Here is a 20,020-nt window from a genome sequence, read left to right on the forward strand (position 1 = left end):
TTACGGTGCGTGAGTAGAGCAGGAACAAGCTCCTGGTACCAGGAGCTGATCTACACCCAAGAAGGGGAATTCACAAGGTGTAGTGTTATCAGCAGCGTGACTTGCCATTTATTATTCAACTGCAACAAAACTCTAGAGCTTCAAATTCCTGGGATAGACAGTGGAAGGTGTCCCTGCCTGTGGCCGTGGGGGTGGAATTAGATGAGCTTTAAGTCCCTTCCAACCCAAACCAGTCTGGGATTCTATTATGATTGATGAAAACTGATTCTTAATGACTGTGCTCTAGATGACAGTTCTAGAGAAGCAGGGAATACAATGCAGGGGGTGGGAATTACATATGTGGCATCTTCCTTTTAAACATCAGGCAAAATATGACACTGTTCTGGAAACTGCTGTATTTTCAAACACTGGGATGACCAGCACACATCCAGAACGCCTCTCAGGGCAAGTACTTTCATCTGCAATTGCCTGTTTGCATATATAAAAGCCTGCTTTCAATACACCTCCTTTTTGACCAGTTGCTATGCATCTGCATGCATTTGCTGCACAAAGATGTCCCAGCTCTATTTTGTTTATATATATATATATATTAAGGTCTGAGTGCATCCAAACTACTTTCACTCAGATCAATTCAGTTTAGCTTTGGAAGCCCTAATCTCAAAACCATGGCATCCTTTCTGGATTAGTACAGCATAATTGTATCAGCAATACACCAGGAACAACAGTGGAAAATTCTCCAGCAAGCTTCACTGGAGGCAGGGCCTGAGCTCGTAACGCTTCAAAAGCTCTGCAGTGTTCCTCATTTAGATACTTTCATTCCATCTGGTGGAAATCATTTTGTAAACATAAAACCATACTTAAACGTCATTGCATTCCCATTACGTAACTTTACTTGGCCCAGTTGTGTATCTTTAATCTCTGCAGCTGATCTAGTTTTATCATTGAGCCAATAAGGGCTGCAGTGATTACATACCTCAGTTTCCAGCCATGGTAACAGAGATTTCCTAAATCAGCCCATTGACTCCAGCCTCCTTCCCAAATGCAAAATCTTATACTGCACTTTGCCATTCTGACAAATATTTGCCTGCTCCATTCTTAACTCCCCCCCAAGAGGAGCCCTTCATCCTGTCAAGTCAGTCCAACACAGGGCTTGATGACTTCAAAGGAATTGCTGAGTTTTTTCACTGTAATCTAGATCTGCCTTGCTGTTATCTTAGCTTCTGACTCCTCGCTCTACCCACAGTGGACACAAAAGAACAAATTGTTCCTTCCCTCATAGCAGCAGCCTTTAATCTATCTGAAAGCTACCCACATCTTTCCTCAGTTTTCTGTCCTCTCAAGAAGTCATGTGTTCAAAGACTCTGATCATTATTGACACCTTTTTCTCCAAACCATCCCTATTTCTCTTGTGCAGAGCTCAGGACTCGACACACTCGTGTAGCACAGCTCAGCAGAGCAGGACTCCTGCGTTTGCCTTACCAGCATTTTCTCACCTCTAGGGTCCCACATGGTGTTTGCCTCTTGTGCAACAGCAAGATGTTAGGCTCCCAAACCACTTGGGACCCACGGCAGCTCCCTCCATCCTCTCCTGCAGCACAGCCAGCTGCCCAATTCTTCCCAGTCTTGTAATTCCAAAGCTGATTACATCAAAGTGCACATCAGTGCACCTGCTACTGAACTGCATCCTATTTTTTTCCCAGAGAGCTCCCATTTCGAATCCTAGTTCTACCACTCTGTTTATTCTGCCTTCAAACTCAATCTCATCTCCTAATGCAGTAATTACATTCTGTATTTCAACATGGATGAGTAATGGACCCAGGGTAATTCCCTGTGCAAGCACTGAGTGTACAAACCAAGTACATTTTCCCCTCAACCAGTTTTGCAACTCCCTTAGAGCAGTATCATCTAGACTCGGTTCCCAGTTTATTATTAGAATATCCTGCAAGCCAGTGTCAAAAGCTCTACTAAAAATCAAGATATATGACACATACTGCTTTTCTCTTATCTGCAAGCCTTGTTATGCTGCAAGGAAAGGAAATTAGATTGGCTCAATTCATTCACGACAAAGCCATACTGGCTCCCATCCACCTTCTTGCTTCTTTCTCGATGCTTATAAACTGCATATTTTCCCTCAGACTCAAAATTAAACTCACCACTCTACTGCTCCTCAATATATCTGTGAGTCACTAATCTCTCCCCATTCCCTCAGACTTGCCTTTTGTTGTACTAGAGCTCACAAACCCTCACAGGTAATGGAATCTTTACATTCTAGAGATCCCAAACAGCAAGCAGCTCCTCCAGGGGATTAAGTGTAGGGCAAAGAACTGCAAATACCTTTCTAGATTCCATCCAGATAGCAGGGAAGGTCCTACAGCATCTGAATGAGTTAGGATTGTTATCCCTGAACAGAGAGCACCTTGCTTCCATCCTCCAAAAGAGAGGAAGAACACAGACTCAGTGTGATAGTTCTCCAACTCTTTGTAAGTCAGCCTACACCGAATAAACCCAAGTGATCCCCTTTCAGCTCCTCACAACCTCCTCCCTGACTCCACCTCAGCAGACCTCAAACAAACCAGCCCCTCCAGCAGCGCTTGGGGCCTCCCCAAACCCAGAGAGCCCACAGACACTGCGCTCCTGCCCCTCCTGACAGCAGCCACCTTCACCTCACCAGGCTACAGAGAACCACAGATTGGAAAAGACCTTTAAGATCGAGTCCAACCATTACCCCAGGACTCACCACCACTAAACCATGCCATTAAGTGCCCCATCTGCATGGTTTTTGAACACTTCCCAGGATGGTGATTCCACCACTGTCCTGGGCACCTTCTTTCCCAATAAGGTTTTGCCAAGGCCACCACTAACCCATGTCACTGAGGGCTTCATCCACACGGTGTGTGAACACTTGCAGGGACGGTGACTCCAGCACTGTTCCGATGCCTGAGCACCCGCTGGGGAAGGAATTGTTCCTAATATCCAATCTAAACCTTCCCTGGTGCAGCTTGAGGCTGTTACCTCTTGTCCTATCACTTATTACTTGCGAGAAGAGACCAACCCCACCTCATTACATCCTCTTTTCAGGCAGCTGTAGAGAGCGATAATGTCCCCACTGAGCCTTCTCCAGACTAAACCCCCGCAGCCGCTCCTCATGACACTTGTGCTCCAGACCCTTCACCAGCTCCATTGCCCTTCTCCAGCCCCGCTCCAGCACCTCACAGACACAAGAACAACACGAACCCCCTTCTCCCCCCTCGCACACCCGCACCTCGTCGCCGCTGAGGCGCCGAGCGCCCCACCGCGCTCCCGCCTTTGTGTGAGGCGCGGGCACGCCATGCGCGCCCCCTGCCCGCCCCAGCCCAACCCTCCCCGCATGCGCGCAGCGGCTCCCGGGCGGCGCCCATGCGCAGAGCGCGTTTCCTGGCTCCCTTGTCAGTGCCGGGGTACCCCCCCCCCATCCCCTTCCCTCGGCCTCCGCCGCCGGCCGCTCCCTGTCCCGCCGCCCCGGAGCGGAGTCGCGTTGACTGACCAGAGTCCGCGAGTCCCGCTCCGCTCCCGCCGCCTCAGGTGAGTCCCCGCGCCGCTGGGAGGCTGCCCGCGGTGCCGCTGGGCCCGCCGGCCCCCGCCCCGGGAGCGGGGGGGTGTGTGTGTGTGACGGGAGCCTGCAGGCCCGCCGGTGCGGAGGGGATGGCGGCGGCGGGGCGGGGGGGAGGCACCCGTCTGAGGGGTCCCTTCGGCCTGAAGGGACGGGGCTGCACCGGGGGATGGAGGGGGAGCGGCTCCTGCCCGTCCTCATGCCCCGCCGAGGCCTCCGCACCTGGGTTACCGGCGTGGGGCAGGGCCCGCAATCCATCCCGCACTTGCCGGGTTGGTAATGGTGTCCTGGGTCAGGAGGCTGCCCTGAGAGGAGTTACCCCTCCTAGGAAAGCCGCCGGAGTGGCTTTAAGGGAATGACAGCAGCAGGAGGCAGGCCTGGATTAGGGGCACTTCCAGGTGTTTGGAAGGGATGTAGGTGCTCTGTAAACAGGCAAGGATTGAAAGACCCTGTTCTCTTTCAGACAGCACTCGTGCTGTATCTACTTCTGAGTCCGCATCCTTGCTAGGTGCTTGGCCAGCAATGGTCTGCTGTGAGAAACAGCACATGTTTCTCACCCCATTGAGAGAGAACAGCAGCTGGGTCCTGTACTGCCCAACCTTGACCATTTCATGCTGAAAGAACTGCTGCACAAAGGTGCAAGTTTCCTTTTCTTCCCCTCCTTTTTAGGAATTTGATTGAATAGGACAAGTTTGGTTTCAAGGACAGTTACTTTGCATTTGAGGAAGAAAAAGGTCAGAGGTAGTTGTGTGAAGTACTTGGCTAACAAAGTTATCATAACAGTATCTTCCCTGTTTGACATTCCGAGGTTACTGACAGGGAGGCATTGAAGGGTTTCCTACATAGGAATTACATCAAGAAGTGCCAGTTGCTTTTTCTCTAGTGAAATATGAGTTTGATTTTTGTCTATGTATCGGTAAAGAATAAATATAACTGGGAAACCTCATTAAGATTTATCTTTTCAAAGCAAATAGCAACTATCAGATGACAGAAATGAGTCCCTTTCCAAAATGGAAAGCAGTCACTTGCTACAGGTTACACTTCTCAAGAAACCCAGTCAATGGGAAGGAATGGATCATGTCACTTGTCTAGGCTGCCTTTGGGAACAGCATCTAGGTTAGGAAAAATCTCTGAACTCAAGGTTAGGATGGGACCACATTGTTTATAACCAGTGCCAAGCTGTGGAGAAAATACCAGGGTTGTATTAGAAAATGTTTCAAAATAGCTGCGTTCCTTGGGGAGGGGGGATTGGATATTTTTACATTTTATTACACAAAGAGTAGAAAAGGCTGAGCATTCCTTGTTGGTAGAGCAGCTCCTCAGCTTTTCCTGTATATGGAAATGTCCTGCTACCGAATGTTGGCATGGACGAAAGCAAGATTGTGGAAAAAGCAATTTGCAGTTGGGTTTTGCTTATATTAACGCATGGAATCTCAAATGATGGTTTTCCAAGGGCAAAGGTAACTCAGACTCTGTCAACATTTTCACATTAGAAAAAGCAATTAATTATTTTGCTTCGGACTGCACATACTGAAGAGCTTCACTTGATGGGTAGAATATGATTGTTCAAAGAACCATGAAAATCACAAACTAAACTTAAAGTTCATATAGCGAAAGGTTATATTTGAAGTGCATTTGAAATGTAACCAGAAGTTCTATTTCTTTAAAATAGCAGTGTTTGAGTCCTTAAATAAAAAGGGTAAAAGGAAAAGTCTCTCCAGTTATTTGAATTCCTGAGGTACTGCATGATCTCTGCTCCAGGATTCAGCACTTTCGGTGTACGGATTCAGCACTTTCAGTGTGTGTGTTAAGCTAGTGGTATGATAGTAATTGCTAAGCTCCATCAGAATGTGCTCATCTTCCATTCAGTCCCGAGCTTCTGTTGGACTGCCATTCATTTCCTGTTTGCTTCCAAATTCCTACCTTGTCCTCAAGTCTCCACCCTCTGCTAACATGGCCATACTTGGGTATGTTGTAATTTCAGGCTATAATGGGTGTGGATGCCTTGGAGTGACATCACAGAGAGGTTTCTTTTTAGATGGATATAGAGGGGTAAAAAGCCTTTGATCCATCAGCCAAGGATAAATTACTGTGAAAATTAGTGGAATACACGGAAGGAATTGACAAATCCCAGTTGTGGTTATTGAACTATGCACATTTCAGTTAGCACAGGTGACCTTGAGTTTTTACAATGTTATCTTCCATCTGTTTATGCTGCCTTTGGTTAATACAGGACATAAAACCCAATATCGTATTTAAAACAACCTTCTATTTGTGGGTAGGTGCAGCTCCAATTGCAGCTGTCTCTTGTAGTAGTCAGAAGTTAAAGAAAAGACATCTAGGTTTTGGTTTTTAAACAAATTAAAATACATGATTCAGCTTGTTCTTTTCGTGTTTGAATCTCATGGGGGCGAATGCTGAACTATAAAGCAGTTCAGTGCTAGAATGAATCTGAAGAAGTTAGTAATTAGTTACTAATTGTAATAATTTTTCCCTAGGACACGTAGAAATGGCTGTATCAAATAGAACAGCAGCAGATTACAGTTACATCTCAATGTGCTGGGCACACCATTTAATCTCCTGGAAAAGAAGAAAAAGATGTTGTTGTAGTGCTGCCTGGGAGCCCTGGTGCATGTCAGGATTTGGGATCAATTCACTGAGCTGTGTCCCTGGATTATTATGTTTTGTTGATCTATTTCCATAGTAAAATTCCTAGGTTTGTTAAATTTCCCAAGACCCTGCTCTCTCATCTAGGAGGATACACTAAGCAGCAAATGGATGCAGCTTTTAGGGCAGTTGCAATTAGCTATAATAAGCAAGAAAGTTAAAATTCATCATCCCACTGAAGGTCTTGGGGTGAATGGCAAAGGCAGCTCTTTAGTGGCCTTAACGTATCTACTGAGTAAGTTGTGATCTTCTGTGAGTAAATTGTAATACTGGGCTGAAACAACCTTGCTGAATGTGGAAGGCTGATTTTGGTTTAATAATGATCTAATTTGGAAGAGCTTTGTTTTGTTTTCAATTTTGCACCTTTCAGCTTTTTCACTTTTTACAACATAGGAATCTCTTTAACTCGGAATGTCTCTACATCAGTTTTTACTGGAGCCAATCACCTGCCATGCGTGGAACAGAGACCGGACTCGTGAGTAACACGTTAGCTTTCGTTGTATTTTCCATTGCTGTTTTCTCCTTGTGATCTCATAATGTTCTGGATCATGTTTAGGGAAGGTATGGTCACATACATAGTGCTTCTTGTTAAATGTTCCACTTTGGATCCAAAAAGCACTCGTCTGCTAACTCTGAGCTTTACTAAACCTATTACTGGAACTCTGGCGTATGAGCAAATCTAGTCCTGCTGGTGTTCCAGAAAGCTTTGCCTCTTGGTTTTCACCTTGTGAGAGTGACCTGGCCTTTACCCTCTTAGACCCTCTATCTCCATATCCCAGGCCAGCCCTTTCTTTTAGTAGCCTAGTTTTCTGCTGTTCTGTGGTCTGTTATGTTCCAGATGTGTTGTCTTTCTGTGCAGTATACTCATGACCACGTTATGACCAGGGATGTCAGCCCTTAGTTAATAAAACCCATGTAATGCTCTGCAATTTGAGAATACAGGTTTTAGATTGGAAAGTCTTGCCAAGTGTTTGGTATTAAAAAGCCTTCTGTCCTATTGGCTTGTTTTATTTCTTCTTCAAGAGATTGCCATTAGCCCTAATAATCATGAAGTCCACATCTACAAGAAGAGCGGGAGCCAGTGGGTAAAGGCTCATGAGCTAAAGGAACACAATGGACACATCACAGGTAAGAGGAGATGGTGCTGTGCCAGACATTAAGTTTGCCCACCCCCTGTTTTCCCCACTCAAAATCCTGGGAACACTTACAACACTTACAAACAGGAGTAAATTGATCTTTTTGTAGGTTCGCATTCCCACTTCTGGAGAGCTTTGCAGCATTTTTTTCTGGACTGCATGCAATGAATGTTAGGAAGAAAATCCCTATACATGCTGCTTCCTTTCAAGTGCTAGGATTAAAACTTCATCAAGTGCACAGCTATTGCTTTGTTTTGTGGTTTCCAACAGCTGTAAATATCCTTCTTAGGGACTGCATCAAGACTTGAAGTGGTCATTCGTGGGCTTAGGACAGACCATCAGTGAGCACAACTTTCTGCAGCCCCATTGTGTAAATCCACACTGAAAATATAAGAACTGCCACCATGAGTCACAAGGTGTTAATTTTAAGATGTGATTGTCCTGTGGTAGCCTTTTATATTACTGTTTTGTTTGGAGCTTTTTTTTATGGTGATATTTTTATAAGGGCTTTATTCTCTAAGGAAAGGAAAGTAATTAATACAAGCACTTGCTCAAAACAGCAATATCCTTTATTCTGTTCTCAACTCAGTAACGGGCAGAAGTATCAGCTTTGACAGGGTTTTGCAGGAACTTTATTCAATTTATCTGATTCTTGCTGTCAAAGAGCACAAGTTTACGTGCTCTTTTGTGAAGAGTCACTTGGGCTCAATTTACAAGTGACATGCTGTTCCCCAGAGACAGCTCTCTGCATTTTACTTGTACCTGTTAGTGTTAGAAGCCAAATATTCATGACTTGGGAAAAGAGCTTTCCCTGCTCTCCTGCTCAGTGTATACCTTTGGAATACCAAATGCTGTGGTTGTAGTGAAGAGTAGACTTAAACTGTGGTTACACACAGGAGATAGAGTCATCAATCCGCTTGTTACCTCTGATGGGAGTGATTGAGCTGCTGCCATTCCAGCTTCTGATCACGAGGGACAAGGTCCCTTGTCTTGCCCTGTGGGTCTCAATTCAGAGATTCTGGTGAGCTGCTTCTGTTCGCTTCCAAAATGAGCATTATTCACCCTTTTTGTTGGCTTAGTTTTCCTCTAAGCTAAAAAGCTGATCTTGGGTCAGAAGAACATCAGTGCTGCATAAGGGAGGTGGTGGGCAAGAGGAGCAGAGAGAGGCAGGATGGTTCCCCTTTCAAAAGCAGTGCTAGATTGACTTGTGGAACTATGGTTTCAGACTACCAACTGCTTCAAAATTGAACTTTTTGAGCATAAGCCTGATTTGAAGTAGACCATAAACGAGTAAAACAGTAAAATTAGTACAAATTCTTTCTGTATCTTTTGTCCTTCTTTTCAGTTTGTGTGCTTAAGGAGTGTTTTTAATACTGAATGGAGTTATGGAAAACCATTGAAGTATGATTTTGGGGGAGGAGAGTTTTGCACTCTGTATCTCAAAGAGAACATGAAAGATAGTGCTGCTATAAGACTTTACAGTAGAGAACATCCCTCATTGCATTGGAAGGGAAAGAAGCAATGTCAGGCTCACCAAAGGCTTTGGTTTATTCTTTGAAATTGTTATTTTTGCTTGGCTTCTTTCTCATGGTACAGCTTAAATAGGCATGGAAAAGCTGTAAGGATTGTATCAGTACATAAAGATTGATAACTTCTGATCACAAAATTCCCCTTCCTAGCTCGACTTTCAGATCCTGACTGCAGTCTGGCAGCGAGCAGCCAACTGTCTTAGAGGTTTGTGCATCGGTTTAGAATCGCTGGGTTTCAGCTGTTGAAATGGGTCTCTTGTGGAAGTCAGTGGTTTGCCAGTCTCTGCCAGTGCAGAGCTCCACCTGTGGGCCAGCTGGCAGCAGGCAAATTCTCTGTGGAATCTGGAAATTTGGGAGCTGCAATCTGGATGAAAGCTAGAGGGAAAAACAGATATCCCGAACAGTTTAGAATGGTTCCTGTGTGCAGGTCTGGTGTCCTCAGCTTAAGAAGGACATGGAGCTGTTGGAGCAAGTCCAGAGGAGGCCATGAGGATGTTCAGGGGCTGGAGCACCTCCCGTATGGAGACAGGCTGAGAAAGTTGGGGCTGTTCAGCCTGGAGAAGAGAAGCTGCGTGGAGACCTCAGAGCAGCTTCCAGTGTCTGAAGGGGGCTACAAGGATGCTGGGGAGGCACTCTTCATCAGGGACTGTAGCGATAGAACAAGGGGGAATGGGTTTAAGCTGAAACAGGGGAAGTTCAGGTTAGATACGAGGAAGAAGGTCTTTACTGTGAGGGTGGTGAGGTGCTGGAATGGGTTGCCCAAGGAAGTTGTGAATGCTCCATCCCTGGCAGTGTTCAAGGCCAGGTTGGACAGAGCCTTGGGTGACATGGTCTAGTGTGAGGTGTCCCTGCCCATGGCAGGGGGTTGGAACTAGATGATCTTAAGGTCCTTTCCACCCCAAACCATTCTATGATTCTAAGGGAAATACTAACCCAATAGTAATAACTGTGGTAGAAGGCTCTGAGATTGTCTCTCTTCTGGTTTACTGCAAAGGGACAAGTTTATTACTGTGACCTCTGAATTGCAGGGATCGACTGGGCTCCCAAAAGCGATCGCATCGTAACTTGCGGTGCCGACCGGAACGCCTATGTGTGGAGTCAGAAGGATGGTGTGTGGAAACCAACCCTTGTGATCCTGAGAATTAATCGTGCAGCCACCTTTGTGAAGTGGTCTCCCTTGGAGAACAAATTTGCTGTGGGAAGTGGAGCTCGACTTATATCTGTGTGCTACTTTGAATCTGAAAATGACTGGTGAGCTGTTTGAGTTGATTTCCATTTTCACCTTTAAGGTCATCACGGGAAAGCTAAAGCTTGGAGCTTAATGGTGGTAACTGGGTTACTATTTTACTAATCCCTAAAATCTTCAGGGAATGTCAGGGATAGGCCTCATCAGTTCTTTTGGTTTTTACATCTTAGAGAAAAGGTTTCCTCTTCTTTACTCTGGTGTAGCACCTAAAGGCCTTGGACTTGGCATATTCTCAGGTTCTACATGTTGGTGTGGATTTGTTCAGCTGACTGCCACAAACATATGTGCAAGAATGTCTGCAGAGTACAGATTTTTTTACCACAGCTGTATGGTTGGAAAAAGAGAGATGTTTCCTCCCCCACTTCCTTCCAGAGTGAATGAGGGAACCTTGACTTATGTCTTTCTTCCATATATATTATTTTGGTGCATTTCTTGTCACTAAATCGCTCAAGTCTGTCACTTATCTCTAGGGTCGTCTATTAGAAGACGTTCCAGCTTGTCATCTACCTGTTCTCTATTCTGTCATATATTTGTGTCCCAGTTTACAGATTTCAGACAGGACTATCACAGCTATTTCCACCACTAACACTTCTTTGGCATCGGAACTTAGTGCTTCTGATCTTTAATGGATCTCCATCTGCAGCTGAACATGTAAAGCTGCATTTACCAAATCATCCGTAGGTGAAATCAGTATGTTGAGGCTCTGTTACCTTGAGTTGCATAAACATGCATTAAACCACAGGTGTCTGTGCCCATGGTGTGCAGTCTTTCATGTGGAGATGATAAACAACAATACCACCTGCAAAATACATTTTAAAGCTTGTTGTGGACTTTTATGCTTTCCAGCATACTCAGTTATTAACATTTTCTCTGCCTCACTTGTCTGCAGAAGAATCAAAACCTATCTGTTGAAGACAAACCATTTAGTGTGATCCTTAAAACTGCTTTTGCCTGATGGAAGTAAATTGAAAGACATAGCACCATCATCCCAAAGGCCATCAAGTGAATAACAGATTTCAGTACTGTTTTGTAAATAGTTCAGACAGACTAAATCTGCTGAGACATATTTAGGCTAATACTGATGCATTCAACATCAGGACTGCTTTTCACTGTACTTCAGATTATGGACTGGTCATATCATTGGCAGTTCACCTATTACTTGTTGCATTTTATAGTTACTGTGTTATAAAACAGTAGAGAAGTCAATAGGCAAGAGAGGTGGCTGTGAAACTCATTGGAAGGAGCTGGAGAGGAATGGTGCTTAGCGAGCAAAGAAAATAGTGCTGCTTAGCTCAGCTTGACAGGCAAAGCTGAGCTCTTATTCACAGGATGTAAAGGACCAGGCAAATACTGCACAAAATGCACACTATGGAGTCCTGTCTGATGTATTACAAAAATTAATTACAAGGCGAATAAGGCTCGGGTGAAGAGGGAGTTTGTTCATAGTATTTAACGTTTGAATGAAGATAACCAGATAAAGTTCACAGACTACAAGGGAATATGCAAGTTTGGGGCATTGTGTGTTTGCAAAACTCATGTGTGTAGTCATTGGCAAAGGGTGATCTTTTTGAGAAGTACTTCATGGAATTGGGAGAGTCTGGTAAAATATTTCCATACTCATTTTATATCTCTCTTTTATTTCTCTCCTTAATTCAGGTGGGTGAGCAAACACATTAAAAAGCCCATTCGTTCCACTGTCCTGAGCCTGGACTGGCACCCCAACAATGTTCTGCTGGCTGCAGGATCCTGTGACTTCAAGTGCAGGTGAGAGAGAAATAAAGCATCCATAAATCACTGTGGATTAGTGTTTCCAGTTAGTCAGTACCATGAGAGTGCTGATCATGCATTTGCTGTCAGAATAGAAGATGGCTCATTGCATTGTTGTTGTTACCACAATAAAACATCCAGCTTGAGAAACCTTGGCTTTGGTGCTACCACATGCAGACTTTGGACTGGTAACATGTATCTGGTGAGGGACATGCCTCAATTTAATGAACTAGTGGGTGTCTTTACTAGTACACAGAAGTAGTGCTACTGCACATGCACTGAGTGCTAAGGTCTAGCTTAAATTAGGCTAGGAGGTGCTATCTTCTAAAACACCAACATTGCTACTTAAGAGTTTAAAAAGCAATATCCTATCAGTGCAGTTCCAAAACTCAAAGTAACATGGCACTTCCAAGGGCAGAATCTCACCTTTTTCTTCCTTGAGTCACTTGTTCTCTCCCCTTTGCCCTTGCCTTAACACTCTTGCACCCCTGTGACGAGCAAGGAATTGCTCACCTTGAGCAAAGTGGTCAAGGAATTGATCCACCTGAAACTCAGCACAACAAACCAGAGCATTAAAAAACCCCAAGGCTGGTAAAACCAGACTGGGATGTGAGATGGATGGTGTGGTCTTCCAAACTGATTGTGAAGTTACACAGCGAGGGATGGATAGGTCCTGCACGTTGCCCTGTGCTGAGTGGTTGGGGCCGCTGCAATGAAGTCTGCATGGGAACTGTCTGCAGAGTGGTTGACTTGAATTCAGCTTTTAATTAATCACTTGTACCATGAATTATAATGAAAGCTTCTTTTCTTAAGTTCTTTATGTAATAGGGCAATTTTTAAGCTTCAAAGTGTGTACTAAAAATGACTAAGAAGGAGTGGGAGGGGGAGGTGGGACTATTACATTCCGTATTTCAGAATGAAACCCAGGCATCTAAATTCTATCTTTTGATACCTTTTTATGTAAGGAGAGGTGTTAAATGGAAGCTGGGAAGAAGAGGAGAGTTGTCTCCCCTTCCTGCCGTAGCTCCAGATTTAATGAGATAAACTATACATGTTCACTTCCTTTCACAAAAAAAAGGGATGTAAAATGTACTCATTCATCTTCCAGAGCAACTGCTTTTCACATATGGGAACTTCTTCATGTTCATAAAGCATTTTAGGACTTCAGCATTAGGTCAGCTAATACATAGATCTCTCTATCTGTTACTTTGCACTTGAGCTCTTTTGTCTCCAGGCTTTGTTTGGTGCTTGTTGTGTACATTGCATCCCTGATTATCTCCTCTTCCCTGTTTTGGTTGAGAAGATAGATTTGCATCGTTTTCTGTTCACTGTGGCTTGGGTTTCTTGGGGGGCTGCGTGTGTGTATTTGGGGTTTTTTTTGTTTTATAAGGAAGTCAAGGTGGTGTTCAGTCCATTTCCTAGGAGCATTCTCTAGAAGACTGACTTAGTCTTTTGTTTCCCATCAGAAAACTCATTGTCCTGCATCCTACTTCTCTGAAAATGGGGTGTGTTTTGAATGCCCCCCCCCCAGCTCTTGATTTAAAACATTTGGGAAACTTTCTGCTCTTCCTTAACATTTTACTTTAGGATGACTCATTTCATCATTTGGCTGCTTTTATCATAGAAATCTCCATATAGAAATATTAAAGAACAGGAGTAGAGATTGGTACTAGGTTTCTGTTTCTTCCCCAAACCCATGAAAGAATGTTCTCTTTGGTGAACAATGAATACAGATCTCTAGAATTCCAGTTCTAGGGAATGTTCAGTAATATAGTAAAGATAATGAAGCTGTCTGGGCCTCAAGTGTGCATCTGTTCTGATAAGTGGCTCTGAAGAGAATAATGGAATGGATCTGCCAGAGCCACTGCCAACTAATAAGCAGCAGAGTGGGAGACATTTGGGTAAAGAATGGAGCACAAAGAGGCTCCAAGCTGCTCCGTATCAGCAGAGTTTCCTTGGTGCCTGGCCTGGATGAACTCCTCTTACATTTGCCTTTAGAAATACATCTCTAGCTACCAGCACCACATAGGTGTGAATTTTATATTCTTGTTGGAACAATGCTGCTGTGGGAATGAAAGTCATTTCCCAAAATGTTCTTTGAAGGCTGAGGCCTTCAAACTGAGTTGATTTGGGCTTTAAGAAGAGAGGGAGACTTCAGTAAAGGAAAATACTCTTTTTTTCTAACAGTTATCTTCAAGGTCTTTCACTACAGAGTAATGATTTTTCTGCCTTGTGTTAAAGGCTACTGCTTTAAACATCTTGTTCCATTTCCATACATTAAGAGATAGGTCCTTTTAGATGTCTCTATAAAATTAAGTTGGTTGAAGGATTATCATTAGATTATATTTGAACTGATAGAGCCCAATATAAATTCACACTTAATGCTCTGAAAATCTCTACCTAATATAGCTGCAGTTAAACCCTTCTTCTTCCAAATGATCAGCTTTATTTGAATAAGCTGAATATAGAGACCTTTTGAAGTGCATACTCCACATGTGTAAAAGATTTCAAACAACAGGGAGGGGGGAGCAATGTTTCCTTAAACTCACCATATATATATATATTTTTATATATATATATTGTTTGACTGCAACCAGTTTTTGATCACAGGTTTTCATTTATACTGGCATATTTCTCTGGTAGTAGTATGTCGTGGCTCACTTGTTCCTCCTGCTCAATGGACTCTTATCCTATGCTTGTGACGTCCCGGTAACTTCCATGGCAACAGTCAAGAACACCATATTGTGGCATGTCTGAATCATGCAGAAGGAATTTGATGGAAGGGGGAGGCTTTTCTATTTAAACATATCTTGAAAATTGTAGTGCTGGCATTGGAACATCAGTTTTCTTTCTTTGAAACCTGGCTACAAAGTGAATGTTCTTAAAAAGTGGGTAATTTTGTAGGTGTTTGTAGCTGCTTCTAATTATACAGTGCAATTTGTGGGTTTTCTCTAACTGAAGAACCGACTCTCAGAATTATTAGGACCTCAAAAGGATGAAAGGAAAATCTCAGCACAGGGGAAAATGCAATGACAATGTATGTGCGTGTGCCATCTTCTGGAAAAGAAGGGGAAAGATACAAGAACAGAAACCTATATTCATTACACCCTTTGTGCTCTTGCTTCCTCTCTGCATACTGAAGCTTCCCAGCCACTAGTGGCTTGTTGTTTGAAGATAGTCTGTTATTTTGGTGGAATTAGAATGCATCTATTTGCTTCCAATACCAAATGTACATGAAGCTCCCAGGAGGTCTTTTTCTCTCTTTGTTCATACTGAAATCTTTTCATTTGCAGGGTGTTTTCTGCTTACATTAAGGAAGTGGATGAAAAACCAGCCAGCACACCCTGGGGCTCCAAAATGCCTTTTGGGCAGCTGATGTCAGAATTTGGGGGTGCTGGCAGTGGTGGATGGGTGCACAGTGTCAGTTTCTCTGCCAGTGGTAACCGCTTAGCCTGGGTCAGTCATGACAGCACTGTGTCAGTTGCTGATGCCTCAAAGAATATGATGTGAGTATGTTCTTCTCGCCAGTTTGACACAGAAGGGTGCAATATGTGGAATATTGTGCTCACAACAAGAGCTGTTCCCAGTTGTGACAATATTACTGTTGATTCCAGGAGTCTCTTTGAGGCCCATAAAAATAAGGCAGACTCTTGGAATTTTAGATGAAATAATTGACATTTCTGATAGGAATTCTTCAGTGAGGGTGCAGTCAGTTTACTCAGGGTGGGAGCATTTGAAAGAAAGTATGTTCCACTTTAGAGATTGGGGAAAACCAGTATTTCCTTGTAAATGGATTCAGGAGAATCCAGAAACGTGCTCACTCTGTAACGAAGACCCTATTCCCAACCAGGATCTGGAAAATAAGTTGGTTGTGTCATGAAATGTTAACTCCAGCCACTGTCCTTATGACACTGCTGCTGCAAGGTTTTAACTTACGTCTTCCAATCCAACAAAATAGTTTATTAACAATTCATAGAACCCCAGAGTGGTTTTGGTTGGAAGGGAGCTTAAAGCTCATGCAGTTCCAACCCCCTGCCACGGGCAGGGACACCTTCCACTAGAGCAGGTTGCTCCAAGCCCCTGTGTCCAACCTGGCCTTGAACACTGCCAGGGATGGGGCAGCCACAGCTTCTCTGGGCACCCTGTGCCAGTGTCTCACCACCTCATAGTAAAGAGTTTCCTCCTAATGTCTAATCTAAATCTAATGTAATTCCTCCCTCTGCTCCTCATCTGCATAACTTCTCAGTGTCTGTGGCTTTCTAACCAAGAAGGAAGAGGTTCCTCATGCATTTTGGTAGCAGAGATCTCTAGTGGATCAATCTGGCATTGCTGTGCTTCAGTTTTAATTATGGTTCTGATGGCTGCAGCTGTAGAAGTACCTGGCTGGGGACATCATTTGTGTATAAAGTGTTCTGGAATTCCTCCCTCATTTGTTAGAACATCACAAAAGTTGACTTAATTTAACACACAGGCTTTTTCCTCCTGAAAAGATGATGTCAAGCACTAAATCTTCAAGTGTTTTTATCCAGCAATGAAATGAATAGCTTCATTAATTTGGACCTTTTTTGGAGGTATTAATTCTTTTTAAACACTGTTTACACACACCACCAGATAACTCCAGCCTTTACCTGGAATACTTCATATTTAGTATAGATCTTCCAGGACACTTCCATTAGATTAAAACATTTTATTACAAATTACAACCTTCTCGTGTCACTTTGGGACAACTGAGCTACACTGACTTCTTTTCCAATAATCCTTGTGTGGGAATGGTCTCTAATTTTGGTTGGAGCCAAAGATGGGAGGTTTCAATGAAGTCCTTTAACAAATGTTCTTGTGTTCAGGGTTTCACAGCTGAAAACAGAGTTCCTCCCACTCCTGAGTGTCTCGTTTGTCTCCGAGAACAGTGTGGTGGCAGCTGTAAGTGTCTTTTATCTTCTCCTTGTAGAGTGTTGTAGTGTTTTGGAGAGGGAGAAACATCAAAGTTACTCCTATAACTTAACAATAAGCAAACTCTTCCATAGTGTCAGTCTTTGCATTTCTGCAGTAAACAGCAGCAGCAAATGAGATGGTGATTGTGTTTGTTTCCTGACATGCTTTCCTGCTGTTTGGTTGCAGGGCCATGACTGCTGCCCCATGCTCTTTAACTGTGATGACCGTGGCTTGCTGACCTTCGTTTCCAAACTAGACATTCCAAAACAGAGCATCCAGCGTAATATTTCCGCTATGGAACGCTTCCGAAACATGGATAAAAGAGCCACTACGGAAGATCGTAACACGACCCTGGAGACACTGCACCAAAACAGTATAACGTGAGTGTCCTGCCTGCCCTTCCAAGGGGAAGGAATTCTTTCCTCATCACTTTGGTTTCCCAGGATGTACTGCAAACCGATGGGAGTTGCACCATCCGGGTTTAGCTGGTGTCCCCTTTTAGCCTTTTGCTACCAGCTGTCTGTATCTGGGATTTATATGGAAGCTGGTGGAGTTAATCATTAACGTGGCATGCATGCTATTGCTGTTTGCTCATGTTTAATGCGCTCTGGAACTTCAACACAGCTTATATCTTATCAAATATGTAGCTGCTTCACAGGATATTGGTAGCACTGTGCAAAATCTAGTTGGCAAAATTCACCTGGAGCAGGAATTCCCATAGCACCTTCCCATTGCAGAAGTTCTTTCCAGGTGTATTTATTCATCACAAGGATCAGTTCAGGTTAATCAAGTACAATATCCTTGCATTGAAAAAAATATGTGAGCCTGGAGGATGCTGTTATTCCTGAAGCAATTTATCCATTCCTTTATCCAAGGAAAATGTTCAGGCTGCAGCCACAGAGCAGTGAAAGAGCTTTCAGCATCCTATTTCTGTGCTTATTTTTCTGAAGCATTGTACCAAAAATCTAACATAAGCTCTGTTATACTCATGTCTCCCTTGGAGAGAGTAGGAGTTGAATTCAACCCAGGTTTTCCAGCTTTTTGGCTCTCTGGAATGGGTGTCTGTTACCAGCTCTCACTCTCTGTTTTCAGCCAAGTGTCTATTTATGAGATAGACAAACGAGATTGTCGTAAATTCTGCACCACGGGCATTGATGGAGCAATGACCATCTGGGATTTCAAGGTATGCTTTTACTACTGTGTTTATGTGGCGAGGGGGGGGTTGGTGATCTCTAGTATTAACCTCTGAGGCTCAGCCCTAATGCAGGTTTTATTAGCAGCAGGAAATCCAGGCTGGAATATTCAAGACCGTTAGTGAGCTCCATAAGGAAGACAGATCCAAGATTCCGCATAAATGCAGATAGACTTTGTTTAGCAGATGGTGCTAATCCAGACTTAATTTTTTCATGGAATTATTTAATGTCCCTGTAGGAATCCCACTAATTCCTCCTCCAGCCTCTACCTCAGCCACCATCAGGCTCAAACAATCACTGGTACAACACTTCCACTACATCTTGCTCCCATCCCTTTGAGCTCTGTTCACTGTCCTTCTGCAGAACATGATTCTCTCCTCTCATAATTAATTTACCAAAGTAGTAAGAAGTTACCTCAAGGAGTTACAAAATCAGTGAGTCCTATATTGAAAACCCTGAAAGGATTTGTGGCTGCAAGTGCTTGCTTTGCTGAGGGCTGACCAACAGAGGTCTCTGCTCGCCTCCCCCAGCTGCTGAGAGCCTGCTCTGCCTCTTCGGGAAAGAATAGCTTGTCTGTTCTGTAACGCCAGAGATCTCTGGTGGGGACAGGAGCCACGAAATTGAGGTGATTTATAAGCTGCTTTAATGCACTTTCAGTATGGAATCATTGGTCTATATATGCATGAGTTTGAAAGGAATGGCTGTAGTGGTCTCTGGCTCTTCAATCTGAGTCTAATCTCAAATATCCAGGGCTTTTACTCGTTCTTCTTAGTAAAAGATGAACTTTTACTCCACTGCATTATTTACCACAGGAAACCGTAGCAGACTGTGATTAAGATTTTTCTCTCTTTCAAGACCTTAGAGTCCTCTATCCAAGGTCTACGAATCATGTAAAGGTGGATTTCCATCATCTAGCAGGACAAACTGCTTGACAGAACGCAGCTCCCACATCTGCACAAACCCGAAAAGGGAGGAGGAAGGTGGAATAACTTGGAAACACTGAGAAAATACAGCTTGGCAGATTTTTCTTTTGGATATCAATTTGGTGAATTGTGTTGGTTTCAAAATCAGCTGTGATTGTTCTTATATATTTTGTTTTGGTTGTTCTTTTTGTTTTCGGTTGGTTGTTTCATTCCATTCTTTACCAAAGCTGCTCCTTAAGTAGTTTATTGCAGGAAGTTCTGAATCACTAACTTAAAAGGGGAATTTTATGTAAATTGTCTGCTAGAAATAATAATAATAATAAAAAAAAGAAAAACTGGTGCTTTGTTTGGATGCTCATTGGCAGAGGTTAAAAAAGGATATTAAGGGAATTAACTCAAAAGGAGTGGGGAAAACCCCTGCACTGATCTTTTATGGCCTTAAAAGAGGAAAAGTTCATCTTTACTGAAGGTTCTTAGTTGACAGATGAAGACCTGGAGTTGGGATGATCTGGATGCGAAGATTCAGCTGTGGAATTGTTCCCTTGAGGTGATGATTTTGGAGGCTGAACAGAATTACTCCTCTTAATTCTGTCTGCGTTGAATCTGGTAATAGAGCAAGTTAACCTGAATGTCTTTCTTGCTGTCCATTCAATGGGTCAGAGTCTTCCAAAGGTGAATGACCAGAATGATTTGTAGGTACCTTTTAGGATCTGCACAAAGACTTCTCACAGTGTTTAGAATACAGGCTGGAAACTACATGTGGAAAGTGAGACAAAAATCTATTGAGCCACATCTTAGGAGGACAAATTAAAAGCAAATCACTGTAAGTCCATGAAGCTACACAGACCTACATGTCCCGTTAGAGCCAAGTGCTCAGCCTGCAACATTCTGTGTTCATAAAGGCTGGTGGAAACATGCCACACGTTTATGAGAGGTGTCAGCATGGGCTGGCTTCTGTGCACATCCTTTTGGGAAGGTCAGTTCTGAGCCTTAGTAGCTCACGGAGGCGTTTGCACGTAGCTTGTTTTATTCACATGG

General features: G+C 43.5%; 2 protein-coding genes across 5 annotated transcripts in view; one reads left to right on the forward strand and one right to left on the reverse strand.

Annotated features, from left to right (window-relative positions):
• KPNA7 (karyopherin subunit alpha 7) overlaps nucleotides 1–3,321 on the reverse strand; it is a 53,980-nt gene extending 50,659 nt beyond the window's left edge. For 2 of the 3 annotated variants that reach the window (XM_030483316.1, XM_030483315.1), the window contains exon 1: nucleotides 1,494–2,279. The gene's annotated coding sequence lies outside the window, so the exon portion shown is untranslated. Of the gene's footprint in view, nucleotides 1–1,493; nucleotides 2,280–3,262 lie in introns of those variants that run through there. The other variant, XM_030483314.1, reaches the window with a different exon arrangement.
• Nucleotides 3,322–3,375: 54 nt separating this feature from the next.
• On the forward strand, nucleotides 3,376–19,321 carry ARPC1A (actin related protein 2/3 complex subunit 1A). 2 transcript variants are annotated; one of them, XM_030483319.1, is made up of 10 exons: nucleotides 3,376–3,561; nucleotides 6,650–6,731; nucleotides 7,280–7,384; nucleotides 9,950–10,172; nucleotides 11,824–11,931; nucleotides 15,228–15,440; nucleotides 16,779–16,854; nucleotides 17,053–17,246; nucleotides 17,959–18,049; nucleotides 18,915–19,321. In XM_030483319.1, the coding sequence occupies exons 2-10, from the start codon at nucleotides 6,668–6,670 to the stop codon at nucleotides 18,951–18,953; spliced, it is 1,113 nt and encodes a 370-aa protein (XP_030339179.1). In that variant the 5' UTR covers nucleotides 3,376–3,561; nucleotides 6,650–6,667; the 3' UTR covers nucleotides 18,954–19,321. The 2 variants fall into 2 exon arrangements, with proteins under 2 accessions (XP_030339179.1, XP_030339180.1); XM_030483320.1 differs by lacking the exon at nucleotides 3,376–3,561 and having other exon boundaries at nucleotides 6,630–6,731; nucleotides 18,915–19,320.
• Nucleotides 19,322–20,020: the final 699 nt, after the last annotated feature.

This window comes from Strigops habroptila, chromosome 4 (genome assembly GCF_004027225.2).
Source record: "Strigops habroptila isolate Jane chromosome 4, bStrHab1.2.pri, whole genome shotgun sequence".
NCBI lineage: Eukaryota > Metazoa > Chordata > Aves > Psittaciformes > Psittacidae > Strigops > Strigops habroptila.

Coding starts and splice junctions, on each gene's coding strand:
- ARPC1A (XM_030483319.1), top strand. CDS start 6,668: ATGTCTCTACATCAGTTTTTACTGGAGCCAATCACCTGCCATGCGTGG. Junction 6,732..7,279: donor GTGGAACAGAGACCGGACTC/GTGAGTAACACG, acceptor TTCTTCTTCAAG/AGATTGCCATTAGCCCTAAT. Junction 11,932..15,227: donor TCCTGTGACTTCAAGTGCAG/GTGAGAGAGAAA, acceptor TTTCATTTGCAG/GGTGTTTTCTGCTTACATTA.